This window comes from Onychomys torridus, chromosome 4, assembly GCF_903995425.1.
Source record: "Onychomys torridus chromosome 4, mOncTor1.1, whole genome shotgun sequence".
In the NCBI taxonomy this organism is placed as follows: Eukaryota; Metazoa; Chordata; class Mammalia; order Rodentia; family Cricetidae; genus Onychomys; species Onychomys torridus.
Genome location: NC_050446.1, coordinates 30680824 through 30695600, shown reverse-complemented (window position 1 = coordinate 30695600; position 14777 = coordinate 30680824). Strand labels below are relative to the sequence as shown.

General features: G+C 34.3%; 1 protein-coding gene across 12 annotated transcripts in view; it reads left to right on the top strand.

The window, feature by feature from the left end:
- Prpf40a (pre-mRNA processing factor 40 homolog A) overlaps positions 1-14777 on the top strand; it is a 48913-nt gene that overhangs the window by 8154 nt on the left and 25982 nt on the right. For all 12 annotated transcript variants that reach the window (XM_036183246.1, XM_036183243.1, XM_036183245.1 and 9 more), the window contains 3 exons: positions 6192-6272; positions 7133-7163; positions 8554-8570. In XM_036183246.1, coding sequence (XP_036039139.1) covers positions 6192-6272; positions 7133-7163; positions 8554-8570 — 129 coding nt within the window. The remainder of the gene's footprint in view (positions 1-6191; positions 6273-7132; positions 7164-8553; positions 8571-14777) is intronic.

Sequence of the window (14777 nt, the reverse complement as noted above, 5' to 3'; positions counted from 1 at the left end):
TTATAAAACTTAAGAACCACTATTCTCTGTTTCTTAAGTTGAATTTAGAACTTTCTTTAAAAAGTTATTTAACTACATTTCTGAATTTATTATGTTGCCTGTTGTAAATGATTATAATTCTGTCTTCATGTCTGTATAAGCTTTGAGAAATTCATGTACTTTTTTGAATTTAGTCCCCCTTTCTGATAATTTGAGTTGGCTCTATTAGTCCAGGTTATATTTGGTAACTGGATGGTCTAGAGAGTTAAATGAATTGTATACTAACATTACAGAGCCAGCATTAAATTTGATTCTAACTCTGGGATTGACTTCTTATTTATTTCTATTGAAGGTAAAAAGTTTATGCTGTTTGCTAGATACCTTTAATGAAGAAAACAAACAAAAACAAAAACAGATAACACCTGAGAAATAGACAAGGAATGGCTGAGGGAAAGGGTTATATAGAAGGTTCTTTGATTTCTTTCCTTGTAAAAGTTGAATAAGCACAATGATAATAAAATACTGTTGGTTGGTTTTCATGTTTTCAGGTGCTGCGCATAGATTCAACCATTGATCATTCAAAAATATTTAGAGAAAGATTTGTGTCTACACTGAATGTGCTCAGACATTTTTGCAATACAAAAGCTATGTAGCATTTGATATTTATTAAGTAATATAAGAAATCTTGATATTTAAAATTTTCCAGGATTATGCATAGATTATATATAAATACTTTACCATTTTATATGAGATAAGTATTTGGAGATTTTGTTATTCGTTAGGTGGTACTAGAACCATGAATACTGTGAAACAACTGTCCTATCTTTGGTTGAGCACTATGTAAATTGCCTTACATTAATTTTTGCATTTAATTGCTCACAATAAGTCCTGTCAGATATTTTTGCTGTTGATGAGAAATTGAGGTCCAGAGAGGTCAATGTCATAGCAGTCCAAGATCCTAAAGTCAAGCTAGGGTAGAAGTTCTGCTAGTCTACTTTAATAGCTGTGTTAGGCTGCTTCTCTCTGTAAAATTGTAAAATGTTATCAGCTGAGTTAACTTCTTCAGTGCGTGAAGAGTAGCTCCTCTTATTAGGTACGCATGTTCCAAGATTTCCTGTGGATTCCTGAAACTGAACCATATACACATGGTTACTGTTTTCTCTTAAATGCCCTACTGTGTTGCCATGTAATACTAGAGTTTATCTGTGCTTGGAAATTTTGTGCTCTGATAACTCCTTTACATTGTCACTATACGTGGTTTGGAGCCATTATTAAGTAAAATGAGGGTTACTTGAAGTTGTGTACAAAATGTTACCAAACCTTAAGTTTTCAGGTAATATTTTCAGACCTACATTAACCATAGGTTACTGAATATGGGGTGTGAAACACAGATAAGAGGTGGAAGAGACTATTTGATTTACTTTAGAATAATAATTTAGTAAACTAAACCAAGCACAGGAGTTGTCTTAAATGTTTTCTACATGTGAGCAAATTGTAAAAATACTGTTTACCTTTTATATAGATACTTAACAGAAAATGTATTGACTTTATATTGCTGTTTTATTTTTTAATTTTTTAATTTGTTTTTGTTAGTTTGAGATGGGGTCATTAGATCCCCTGTGCCTAGAGTTAACGTATGATTGTGAGGCTCCATGTAGGTGCTGGGAATTGAACCAAGGTTCTAGAAGAGTGATCAGTGCTCTTAACTGCTGAGCCATCTCTCCAGCTCCTTGTTCAACTTCTATGGCATTCATACTACTTTTATTACTGTTCTTTTTTATTTTTAAAGTACATAAAGTGGTAAATAAAACACTCATTTATATCTAAGATTAGAAACTATCTGGCTGGAGAGATGGCTCAGCCGTCAAAGGCTAGGCTCACAACCAAAAATTTAAGAAACTATCTGGGACGCTAAGAACAATTGAGTAGTTTGTGTGGTAGGCACTAGTTTTTACTCATTGATTTATTGTCCTCAATAAATCAATATGCTTCTTCTAAATATCTGTTTTCCCAGTACTAGACAGTGAATACAAGGCCACCTACATACTAGACAAGTGCTCTACTATTGAGCTTACATCTGCAGTTGTATTTTTATCTTTAGGCATGATCTTGTTGGGGAGATTGTCCATACTGATTAGGAACTTTTGGTTTTCCTTCCTTGGCCAGTAGTGTAGTAACAGGGCTTTATTAAGAGGGTCATCCACAATACCTGCCTTGAATACCTCCTGATAAGTGGCTTTAAAATCTCCCCCTACTCCAGGGCTAGAGATATGACTTAGCGGTTAAGAGCATTGACTGTTACTACTTGGTGTTTGCTTTTCTCCAAACACTCTGTCTCTTTTCTTAATAACTAAAGCTTGTAGTTATTATTATAGTACTTTATATATTGGCCAGAGTAGTATCTTATAATACATTGCACATTAAGCTAATGTAAGTGGCCATTTATGCTTAGAAAATGATGTATTTCATGAAATTATTAGGGCACTATCATAACAACTAAGCTAAGAATTTTTCCTTTTTTAGTAAACGTCATTTTTCCTTTTTTAGTAAACGTCATTTTATTGAATTTAAGGGTTTATTAACAATGGGGGGTAGGACAAACCCAAATAGGAAATCTAAAAGACTTTATAGTTAGATCTGGCTCCATGTGAAGCAAGAAACTTTAACATGCCAAAGAAGACAAACATGGCGGTCTCAGTTTTGGTTTGGGAAGAAAATTAAGCCACTACTGAGGATTTTTTAAAAACGCCACTTTTCTTTAAGTTTACAGCCTGGATTCACTTTCATTAACACTATGATGTTAAAACAGCAAAAAGAATATATAATAAATATTTCATTAGTCTCAGATTAGGGGTGCTGTCGAGAAACTATTATAACTGGATCAAAGCCTTAGAATTTAACTTCAGAGACAGCAAATGTAAAATGTACCTCTATGTTCTATGTTTAGAATAATAGAAACAAGAATCATTGTAACATTTCCTAAATAGATAATGGTGGCTTAGGGAAATAAATCTACCATGCTCAAAACTCTTGAGAGCTCTAAATATATCAAATTTCTATAGTAGTTTTATATGAAGTATAGTATCTCTCACATTGTTGTTCTTTAGTTTCATATTCATACCATCACTTTTAGAATATTTAGTTACATAAAATTTTTAAAGCTCACAGATAACTTTGTCAGGTAAAACAAGTGTAACTAGACTCTGCCTGCCAAGACTTAGGGAAAATGCTGAAGAAGATAGCTGTGAATTTCCTATCACATCTCATTTTCTAACTATAACTAAATTCCACACTCATGAACAATTTCAGTGTTATAAAATGTGAGAAATAGGAAGAACAGTGAAAGAGACAAATATGTCGTATCTGTTTTTTCTTTATATGATTTGGATATTTACTGTCTCTTTGGTCTGACTAAAATTTTGCGCCTCTATTATGGGAGTTTTGTGGCTTTGTTTGTTTGTTTTAAATGGAATTTTTGTCTTTAAGTTATATAGTCAGTAGTTCAACTCAGTTTAGTTTACTTTCAATTTCAGTTTGGTTTCAACTTAGTTTATTCAGTCTATTGATACTGTGAATGGTCTCTTAAGTTAATGCTTTTGCTACATTTATTTATTTATTTATTTATTTAAATTCTTTTTAAAGTACTTTTTGTTCCTTAGGAGAAAGTACTTTTTTTTCCTGTTTTTTTTTTTTAATTTTATTTTATAATTTAATTTAATTTTACATATCAGCCATGGGTTCTCCTGTCCTCCCCCCTTCTGCCCCCGCCCCTGCTTTCCCCCCAGTTCCCCCCCCCCCCCCATTCCCATCTCCTCCAGGGCAAAGACTCCCCTGGGGATTCAGCTCAACCTGGTAGATTCAGTCCAGGCAGGTCCAGTGCCCTCCTCCCATGCTGAGCAAAGTGTCCCTGAATAAGCCCCAGGTTCCAAACACTCATGCACTCATGCACTAAGGATAGGTCCAGGTCCCACTGCCTGGGGGCCTCCCAAACAGTTCAAGCTAATCAACTGTCTCACTTATCCAGAGGGCCTGGTCTAGTTGGGGCTCCTCAGCTTTTGGTTCATAATTCATGTATTTCCATTAGTTTGGCTATTTGTCCCTGTGCTTTTTCCAATCTTGGTCTCAACAATTCTCGATCATACAAGCCCTCCTCTTTCTCACCAATTGGACACCTGGGGCCTGAATGTGGCTCCTTGCATCCGCTTCCCTCAGTCATTGGATGAGATTTCTAGCATGGCAGTTAGGGTGTTTGGCCATCTAATCACCAGACTAGGTCAGTTCGGGCTTTCTCTTGACCATTGCCAGTAGTCTACAGTGGAGGTATCTTTATGGATTTCTGGGGACCTCTCTAGCACTTTGCTTCTTCCTGTTCTCATGTGGTCTTCATTTATCATGGTCTGTTATACCTTGTTCTCCCTCTCTGTTCTTGATCCAGCTGGGATCTCCTGCTCCCCTAAGCTTTCTTTCCCTCGAACCTTGCCCTTCATTACCCCCACTCACGTCCAGGTTGTTCATGTAGATCTCATCCATTTCTCTGTCATTGGGTGATCCCTGGGTCTTTCCTGGGGTCTAGGTAGCCTCCCTGGAGGTGTGAGTAGCAGTCTAGTCATCTTTGTTTTACATCTAGTATCCTCCTATGAGTGAGTACATACCATGTTTGTCTTTCTGAGTCTGGGTTGCCTCACTCAGGATGATTTTTTCTAGATCCATCCATTTGCCTGCAAACCTTATGATGTCATTGTTTTTCTCTGCTGAGTAGTACTCCATTGTGTATATGTACCACATTTTCTTTATCCATTCTTCAGTTGAAGGGCATCTAGGTTGTTTCCAGGTTCTGGCTATTACAAACAATGCTGATATGAACATAGCTGAGCAAATGCCCTTGTGGTGTGATTGAGCATTCCTTGGGTATGTGCCCAAGAGTGGTATAGCTGAGTAAGTAGTTTTTAAACTACCACTTCTGAAATTATCATAGGATTCTAGTTGGGAATGTAGTACCAGTTTTTTTTATTTGTTGTAAATATAGGACATTAGATTTTCTCACTGTGCTTTTGAAGTGCTTTTTCATGACAAGGAGTTAGTTACCTGTTGAGTTTACTGTTGTTTTCCTAAGCACAGGTGTGAGACATATCTCTGAAGAGTAGATGGGTTTGGAAGCAAGCATAGTTTTTCCTTGCTTGTATTTGACCATATCTTCAAAGTAATCCATTCTTATAATCATAATTTCTTTCCAATAGTTTAACTAATTTTAGCTCTTTTTTTTTAAAATCAGTTAACTCCATGCAAGACTATAGGTGTGCCAGCCTATTTCACTTTGAGTTTCAACAAGTAATAAAACTACACATAGATATTCTTGCTTAATTTTATATTTTCATATTGACTAATGTGCTTATATATTTCTGTTCCTATTTTTTAACTTGTTCCTTTAATTTGAAGCTTGAATAACCAGTTTCCTTGTCCAGTACCCATGATTATTACAACTTTTTCCCCCTACAAGTTTCTTAGATCCTTTTGCTACTCTTACTGTATTAAAGTCAAAATTCTAATATGGGACTATATATTTTATTTTATGTAATATAGATGAATATTGGATCAAATGCTTTAGAAAATGAATCATCTGGTTTTTACGCATGCTTAATACATACTCAGATTTTAATTTGGTCATTAGTAGACTAAATTAAATTCTTACAAACTAATATGTTCAGGTATGTACGTGCTTTTCTGTACTTAACTTATGACTAGAGGGCTTTATTTATATATACTTTAAGTCAGTATTTAGATTTTAAGCACTGTAGGTCTAAGATTGTGAAAAGGACTGGATTACTATAAATTTCATTCAGTACAGATTAAGAATAAAAGGTAAAAATTCTGAAAAAATTTTTATCTTATAGTCTTGTTGCAAAGAAAGAAGAAACAATGCTCAATTAAAAATAAAAGGAAATGAGTAGTCTCAAGTTTTAAGTTAGACTAATATAGTCTATTCTTCTAAATTTACTTATTTAAAGTATTTTTTACCACACAAATGAATTACGGCGTAAGTATTGGAACAGGATCATTATAGAATACTTCATTCATTCAACAAGCACTTACTAGGCATATTATTTATATAATAAAGTAGCATAGTTTCAGTGGTTTATATTCTTAAATTTTATTTACAGTCCTATAAAGTGTTTTGCTCTTACATGGTAACCATTTTTTAACTTTTATTTTAGATGCCTGGAATGATGTCTTCCGTAATGTCAGGAATGATGATGTCTCATATGTCTCAGGCTTCCATGCAACCTGCCTTACCGGTTGGTAATCTTGTGAAAATAATTATTTTATGAGTTTTGATTGATTTCATGTATAAATAATAATGTGCATGTACTTGATAGGTCACCCCAACACTAAAATGTAACATGAATTGTAATTGAGCATTACATTGCAATATATATACATGCTCAGTGATTAAATTAATTCTATAATGTACAAGGCACTTAAACAGATTGTGAGAGAAAAACCATTGTGGTAGTCTTGTAATATTTTCAAAGGTGATGTTTTATTTATTATATGCTCGTAAAAATTGATGTTCAACTTAAAAAAATGAGAAGACTTAATTTGAAATTCCCATTTTATTGAAACTTTAGCTATTGCAAATTAACGTAGAATGTTCTTGAATAGACTTACTGTCATACTTAGGTAGTAATTTGGTGATATATAAATAACTATGATATTAGTGTAAGTGTGTTTATTTCTTGAGAGCCTACTGGTTTTAATGAACAGATAGAATATACCCATTTGGAATAGTAATACTTTAGTGTTTGTATATACTACATTACAACAATATCCTGTGGAGTCTTTAGCGTTATTTCTAATATGTTAGTATTGGTTTGTTTTGTTGTTTAATTAATAAGACTTGGTTTTCAGAGCTTTGTAGATTTCAGAATTGAGAAGGAAGAGTTTTGGTTCTGCGTAAAATTGATAACCATGTAATGTCTTAAAATGCTAAAGTTACCCCAACTTTATTGATCTCTTGAAATGTATAGCAAGCCTCAGAGTTAAAACCACCAGAAATTTTGAAGTTGATTGAGTTTGTGGCTTTTAGATTACACATGGAACTGATTCATTGTATCTTATTTATGGTAGTAATTTAATTTAATTTCTCTTCTTGCAGCCTGGAGTAAATAGTATGGATGTAGCAGCAGGTATGTCTACAGTGTATAGTGGACTTCATTTGGAAAGTTGCAGGCATATTAACAAGGAATGAAAGTGCTTATCTGAGGCTGAAGAGACGGTCAGCAGTTAAGAGCACTTGCTATTTTTTCAGAGGACCTGGCATCTGTTCCTCATTCTCACTTGGTTAACAACCATTTGAAATTCCAGTTTGAAAGGGATCTAATGCCTTCTTCTGACCTCCTATAACAGGCATGCTTGTGCTGTACATACATATATTTTTTTCAAACCACTCATGCACATAAAATTAGTTTTTAAAACTGATCTTTATGATTGGTTAATATTTTTTCAATATCTGACAATAGGCAGGTAGCATTTATAATTGTATTCTTAATTCAAATTTATTATGTAAAAAGCCTTTGGTTCTCTTAATTTTTTTATATTTTATAATTATTATTAAATACTTAGGATTTATATTGAAACATTTGATCTGAATTTCAGTGATTAATAATCCTGTTAATATAATCAGGGCTCAGAGAATATTTGCTTAATGAATGAACTCTCCCGAGTCCATATTTCTATTTAGGGAATATGGGAGGAGATAGTAGCTCCTCTTGTTAGATGTGAAGTATTTTCTTGTCATGGACTTCTGGGCTACTTTAGTCATTTTTGTTGTTACCTCCTTGGTCCTCGTAGTCAACTTTTTTCCCAATGTTTTGTGTCTATTGTTGAGACTCATAGTCAATTAAATGCTTTCCATATATGTAAACCTTTGTTCTGTTTTGTTGTACAGTCTTTGCTTTCTGTGTTAACATTTTAAGTTGACTAGTTTCTAAAGTTAGACATTATTTGTATGAGCTTTGTCCCTAACAAACATCTGAAATCCCTTACATCTTATATATATGGTAGTGTAGGACACTAACAAAACTCTTCAATGGTGGAATTATCTGTAACCTATACTTAGTATCATACAGTTGCTACTAACTACATGTAATTGGTATGTGAAATGGGGCTAGTTCATTTGAAGAACTATTTTTTTAATTATTTAATTGTAATTTAAATTTTAAGCAAGTGTGTATGGTGTCTCATGAGTACTGTGATACACAGTAGCACATGCATAGGATTAAAGTAACTGAGTTTGGCAAAAGTTAGAGAATAAAATGAGATTGACAGAATAGCCAGAAAGCAAGATAAATGTTTCTCATTTCAGCGACTGATGATTAACTTTGGAGATTGAAAGCTCAAGTTCTGAAAATGCTATGTGCTATAGATGTATGTTTTGTTTGTGGAATGGGAAGCAAGTCAACAGGTAATATGGGACAGCTTATAAGCTTTAATAAGAACAGAAAGGAAGAAATAATAATAAATATTGGAACTGTTAAGGATCACTTCACTTACCACTGTAAATATTTTGTCTTTTAGGTGCAGCATCTGGTGCAGTAAGTACTATTTAAACTCATTACTTGCTTCTTTACATTTTTTAACCTACTGCATTGATCCTTGTTTTCTAAAGATTTATGTGCTAAACCAGTCCTTAGTTTTCCATGTCAAATGTTGAAACTATTTTAGAATCTAATTTTCATGAGTTAGGAGAGATTATTTCTATTTTATGTGACTGTTTCAAAATATCAAGTCCAGTTACTTTTGTAAAGAAAACAGGCTTTTGGTTTTCCAGGCCATCTGTGGTGGAAACAGCACCAACATAGAGATTTTCATAAAGACCTTTAGGGGAAGACCATCATCACCCTTGAGGTTAAACTTTCAGATGCTATAGAAAAGGTAAAATCCAAGCTCCAGGTTAAGGAGGGAATTCTTCCTGCTCAGCAAAGGCTTTGCTGGTAAGCAGCTAAAAAATGCCATACTTTGTCTGACTACAACATTCCATGAAAGTCCACCTTTCATTCTGTGTTGAGACTTCCTGGTGGTGCCGAGGAAAGGAAGGAGTCTTACAGCATTCCCAAGAAGACTAAGCAGAAGAGAAATAAAGGTTAAGTTGGCTGTGCTAAAATTCTGCTAGGTGGATGAAAATGCAAACTTAGCTGCCTTTGTGAAGAGTGTCCTGAGGAATGTGGTGCTGGAGATTTCACGGCCAGTTACTTTGACAGACATTACTGTGGCAAGTGTTGTCTGTCTGACTTAACTTTTTCAACAAACCAGAAGACAAGGAGTTGTGCATAAGTTAATTAAAAAAAAAACAGGAATTGGGGCTGAGGGGAAAAAAGATGTTTGGAACTGGAGAGATGGCTCTGTAAGTAAGTGTTTGCTCTACAAGCAATTTCAAATCTTTATCATCATTGTAGAAGCATTGAGAGCCAAGACAGGAGAGTCCTAAGAGTTGGCTGACAAACAAATCAGTAAACTTCTATTTTGATTCTAGAGTAAGACAGAGAACAGTGGACTCTAAAGTCCTTCCCTGGCCTATATCTGCATTTGCATATACTCCCACACCCTACTCACCAAAGGCAAGAAGAAAGATTTATATTTCATACAGTTTTGAAGTCTGAAATATCCAATATCTGACAACTCTATTTGTTTGGCCTGTGGTTAATGCCACCATCTTTTTTATTTATTTTTTTCCTTTGAGACAGGGTTTCTCTGTGTAGCTCTGTGCCTTTCCTGGAACTCACTGTGTAGCCCAGGCTGGCCTTGAACTCACAGAGACCTGCCTGGCTCTGCCTCCCGAGTGCTGGGATTAATTGCATGACCAAAGACATTACTTTGGTGTGTAAGAAAAGTATGGTATGAAAAAAATCAGAATGGCCAGGAAGTAAGAAATAGGTAAAGCCGAGGAAGGTTGAAGTGGAATTTTTACTTTTTTAGGCAGGATCTAATGCCTAACCTCTATAATGCCCTAGAGGCTCTCATACTTTCCTAGAATTGGCTCATGCAAACTATTCATCCAAGTCTTTGTTAGATTTTACAAAGTAAACTTGTTGAATTGTACATACTCTAAGTTCTTTTAGGAAACTCATAATTTTAAAAAGTTGTATAACTTCTAGGAAAATTACTCTTGATTTGTTTTCACGTTTTTATTAGTAGACTTAATATATCAAGTATTAGTAACTACTTAACTTGCTTTATCTTGTGAAGAAAACGTTACAACTGTTAGAGTATTTGACTTACTAATAATTTAAACTATTCATCTTACAGTAAACAGATAATTAAAACTTTCTCCTTAAAATAATAGTTTGGACAAAGTCACAAAAATGTATTTTTATTTTCTTTAACCTTTAAGTATATAGAATAATGGGTTTCATTATGACATGTTCATGCATGCATATAATAAACTTTGAATATATTCATCCTCCTTTTGTTTGTCTCTTCTCAAGTAAGTCCTGTTTTATAAAAGCTCTCCATTATTTATTGGAACTTAGGGTGATTATATAACTTGTCTGTCTTGGAGGGCATCTTGTTAAATATGAGTGTGCAAGTCTCCCTTGTGTTTTGACTTGATTCCTTCAGGAATATAACTGAGCAGTGGTATAGCAAATCCTAGTTTAGTTTTTTGAATAACCTCATGTGTCTGAAGTGGCTATACTAATTTACCTTCCCAGCAACAATGTTCCTGTTTCCCATACAACCTTGACAACATTGTAATTTGTTGTTTTTTCTTTTCTTAATAATTCCAATTTTGACTACCAGAAGTAAATGAACTTCTTTGCATTTCCCTGTTAGCTAAGGCTATTGAGTTATTCTCTCATATATTTATGGGTCTTTTGTATTTCTTAAGAATTGTCTGCTTTCTGAGTGTGGTGGCATATTCATTTAATGATTACATGGCCACCTTGTTTGAAAAAAACGACAAAAATGTCTGCTCAGTTCACTTGTCCACTTACTGATGGTACTGTTCTGTGGGTGTTTCATTTTGATGTAATCCAGGTATTCCTCATGTGTGAGATGAACAGCTGGCAAAGAGTTTTGTACCATTCTTAGTCCATCTCTCTACTCTGTTGTTTCTTTTGCTGTGCATGAGTTTTTACTTTGATAAAATCCTGCTTGTCAGTTCTTATACTATTTCCTGAGGTACCTTCTATCCAGAAAGTAACTATATCCTGAAGTGTTTCTTTTACTAATTTCAATGTTTAGGTCTTAAATTAAGTTCTTTGACCCACTTTGAATTTATTTTTATAAAACAAGAGAAAAAGACCCAGTTTCATTCTAAGTGGATACCCACCCACTTTTCCGGGCATAATTTACTGAAGCTGTCATACTTCCAATGTATTTTGTTACGCCTAGTTGTAAAAATGGCTGAATATTCATGAGGGTTTTTTGATTGGTTTAATTTTTTTTCCCCCTGTAATTTGTTCCCTTGGTTGTGGTTTTCATTGTCAACTGAACTTTATGGAGACTCATGCAGGAAGATTGGTGAGTTGTATTTCTGTGAGAAAATTTCCAGTGGATAAACTAAGAAGACAGACTCTGAAGTTTGTAGACTGGAAACTTGGATGGAATAAAAGGGAGAAAGGCAGAGGCTGGTAGCTTTGCTTTCTGATTGTTGCCCACCCGCCATCCTTTCTCTGCTTTAATGGACTTTGAAACTTTGAACCAAAATGAATCATCTTTAAATTATTCTGTCAAGTGTCTTCATAAAATAAGATAACTAACATAGTCATGTCTGGTTTTCCTTTGTATATTGTTCTGTTCATTGTTCATTTTTATTTATTGTGGCTCTTCAGTGAAATTTGAAGTCAGGTGTTAGTAACTAGAAGTTTTTTGTTTGTTTGTTTGTTTTTTGTTTTGTTTTGTTTTTGAGAAAGGGGTGTTTATATATCCCTGGATCTCCTGGAGATGTCTCTGTAGACCAGGCTGGCCTGCAACTCAGAAATTGCCTTCTTCTGACTCCAGGGGGCTAGCATTTTTGAAGAATGCTTTGAATATTCATAAGAATTATATAATTCTTTGAAAAAATGTTTTTCAGATTTTGGTGGGGATTGCATTTAAGCTTTGTGTTACTTTTGGTAACATCCATTTCCTAATACTAATTCTGCTGAACAAGTAATATAGAAGGTCTTTCTGTCTTCTAATGTCTGGTTTCTTTCTTCGGTGTTACACAGTTTTCATTATAAAGGTATTTCACTTACTTAATTGGATATATTTCTAGTTATTTTGTTTTGAGGCTGTGGTTTATAGGATTATTTTCCTAATTTATTTCTCAAATGTATTCAATATTTGTATATAAAAATTACTATATAATACTTAGTATATATAAAAGCTACTAATTTTTGCATGTTGATTTTGCACTCTACTACTTTACTGAAAATGTCATGTCTGAGTTTTCTGCTGGAATCTTTGGGATTTTTTTTTAATATAGGGTTATTTTCAAATAGGGATTATTTGATACTATTTCTTTTCTGTACCTCTTTATCTTACTCTACTGCTAAGAATCCAAGCATTTTATTGAATAAAGGTGGAAAGAATTTTTAAAGAAATACATAGAGATTTTCTTCTTTTTATCTAATACTGGCTTTACACTTGCCATATATATACTGTATTTATGTTGAGGTATGGTGCTTTTTTCCAGCTTCCTTCAGGGCAGGTTTCTTTTGTTCTGTGACCTCCTCACCTTCCTTTCTTCCTCCCTCCCCTCTGTTGTTTTTTTGCTTTAGAGAAACAGGGTCTGGAATTCTATGAAGCCCAAACTGCTCTTGAACTTTTGATCATCCTGACTCTACCTCCCAAATGGTGATGTTACAGGTGAACATCACCATACCCAGGTTATGTGGGACTGGAGATTGAGTCCAGTTCGGGGTCCTCTCAACTGAGTTACATCCCCGGTTCTTCATGAACACATGTTGAATTTTGTTGTTTTTCCCCTTACATGTAGTAAGGATATTTGTATTATATCTTATTTATGTGCTGTGTTACTTTTATTGGATTGTATGTTGAACCATCCTGAATCCCTCAGATGAAATGAACTTGAAATGTGTGATTTTGTTAATATTTCATTACATTGGGTTAGTGCAAAAAAGAATTGCACTTTCAGACCATAAATTTCAGATGAAAACTAGGCTGAAACACATCTTCATTAATAAACATATTAACAATTTTACTCAATGTATTTTTGCCAACAAAAAAAAGTTTGTTCAGGCAGTGTTGTTACATGCCTTTAATCCCAGCACTTGGGAGGCAGAGGCAGGTGGGTCTCTGAGTTTGAAGTTAGCTTGGTCTACAGAGCATGTTCTAGGACAGCCTGCATGAGTTCCAGGACAGCCAGGGCTGCATAGTGAAACTCTGTCTCAAAAAACTGAAAAGAAAAAATAAAAGTTATGTTTATTCCCATTTTGTGAAAGTCCTTCCAGATTCAGTAGGATTCTTGGAATGTAGTCTCTTCATTTCACTGATTATAGAGGTATATTCCCTGCAAAAAGCTGTCAGAATGTTTGAAGTAGTTAAATTGGCAAGAGATCAGATATTAGATAATGAGCTTATTAATAGCTCTTCATTCAAATTTTGAAGTGTTGGATATATCATGTGTTATTAAACATTTGGGGGAAGAATTGAACCCTTTCTGTTGATCATACCTGGCTGCAGGCATTTGAGTTGTTTTAGTGTAGCTAGAAAACCTGCCCAATTTGGTGAAATTCTTCTCAGACGCAGTGAGATTCATAAAGCTGTAGTAGATCAGATCTGCATCAGACCACCAGACAGTGACCATGACCATTTTTGATGCAAACTTGGCATTAGAAAGTACATTGGAACTTCTAGTGCTAACCACTGAGCTGTTTATTGCTGATAGTCACACATAAGCACATTTGTCTTAGCATATCATAATCCATTCAAGAAATGGTTTCTTTGTTATTGCATAGAATGTAACAAAGGAAATGTAGGTTCAGGGTTTTGTTTTGTTTTTTTCCTTAATTTTTGGTCAGTTCATGAGGCACCCTACCCACTTAGCATTTCTTCAAATGCCAAGTGATTGCTGAATGTTCCATACTGCCACTTCTTTTAAAATGAGTATCATTGATGATCATTACCAGCTTTGGATGGCCAGTTCCTTTGCTCTCCTTTGCTCTCCTTTGCTCTCCTTTGCAAACTTCTCAAATCTCTGTATTGTTAGTATATTTGTTATCAGTTTCCAGAACAAATGCACTATTGATGTTTTGAGTTCTGTTTGCTGCTTTACCAGTATTTTAAACTTAAGAAAATTGTTTGAATTTGCATTTTCTCTAAAATTTCCATAGTATAAACAGTGACCAATATTTGTTAATAAAAATGTGAGAGATGCATATTAACACTAATCTCTTGTGTTAAGAATGTATTTGAGCTGGGCCATGGGCCAAACTACACAAAGAAACCCTGTCTTGGAAACCACCCCCCCAAAAAAAAATAATAATAATATATTTTAGATCCTTGTGCATAATAGGTTGTCTATTTTGATATCTTGTTTTGTGTTGCTGTTGGGTTTTTTTTTTATTTTTATTTTTTTTATGTGATCACTTACTGTTATAACCTTCTCTAGGCTGCCTTGGCTGTGTGTCTCAGAGGTTCTGGTTTGGATGTGTTTTCATTATCATTTGTCTGTGAATTTCATTATTTCCTCTCTGGTTGTTTGGATGACTGACTATTCATTTAAAATGCGTTTTTCATTCTCCAAATATTTGTTTCTGTAGTTTGTCATATTGTTTTTTTAGGTTTATTTCAGTATG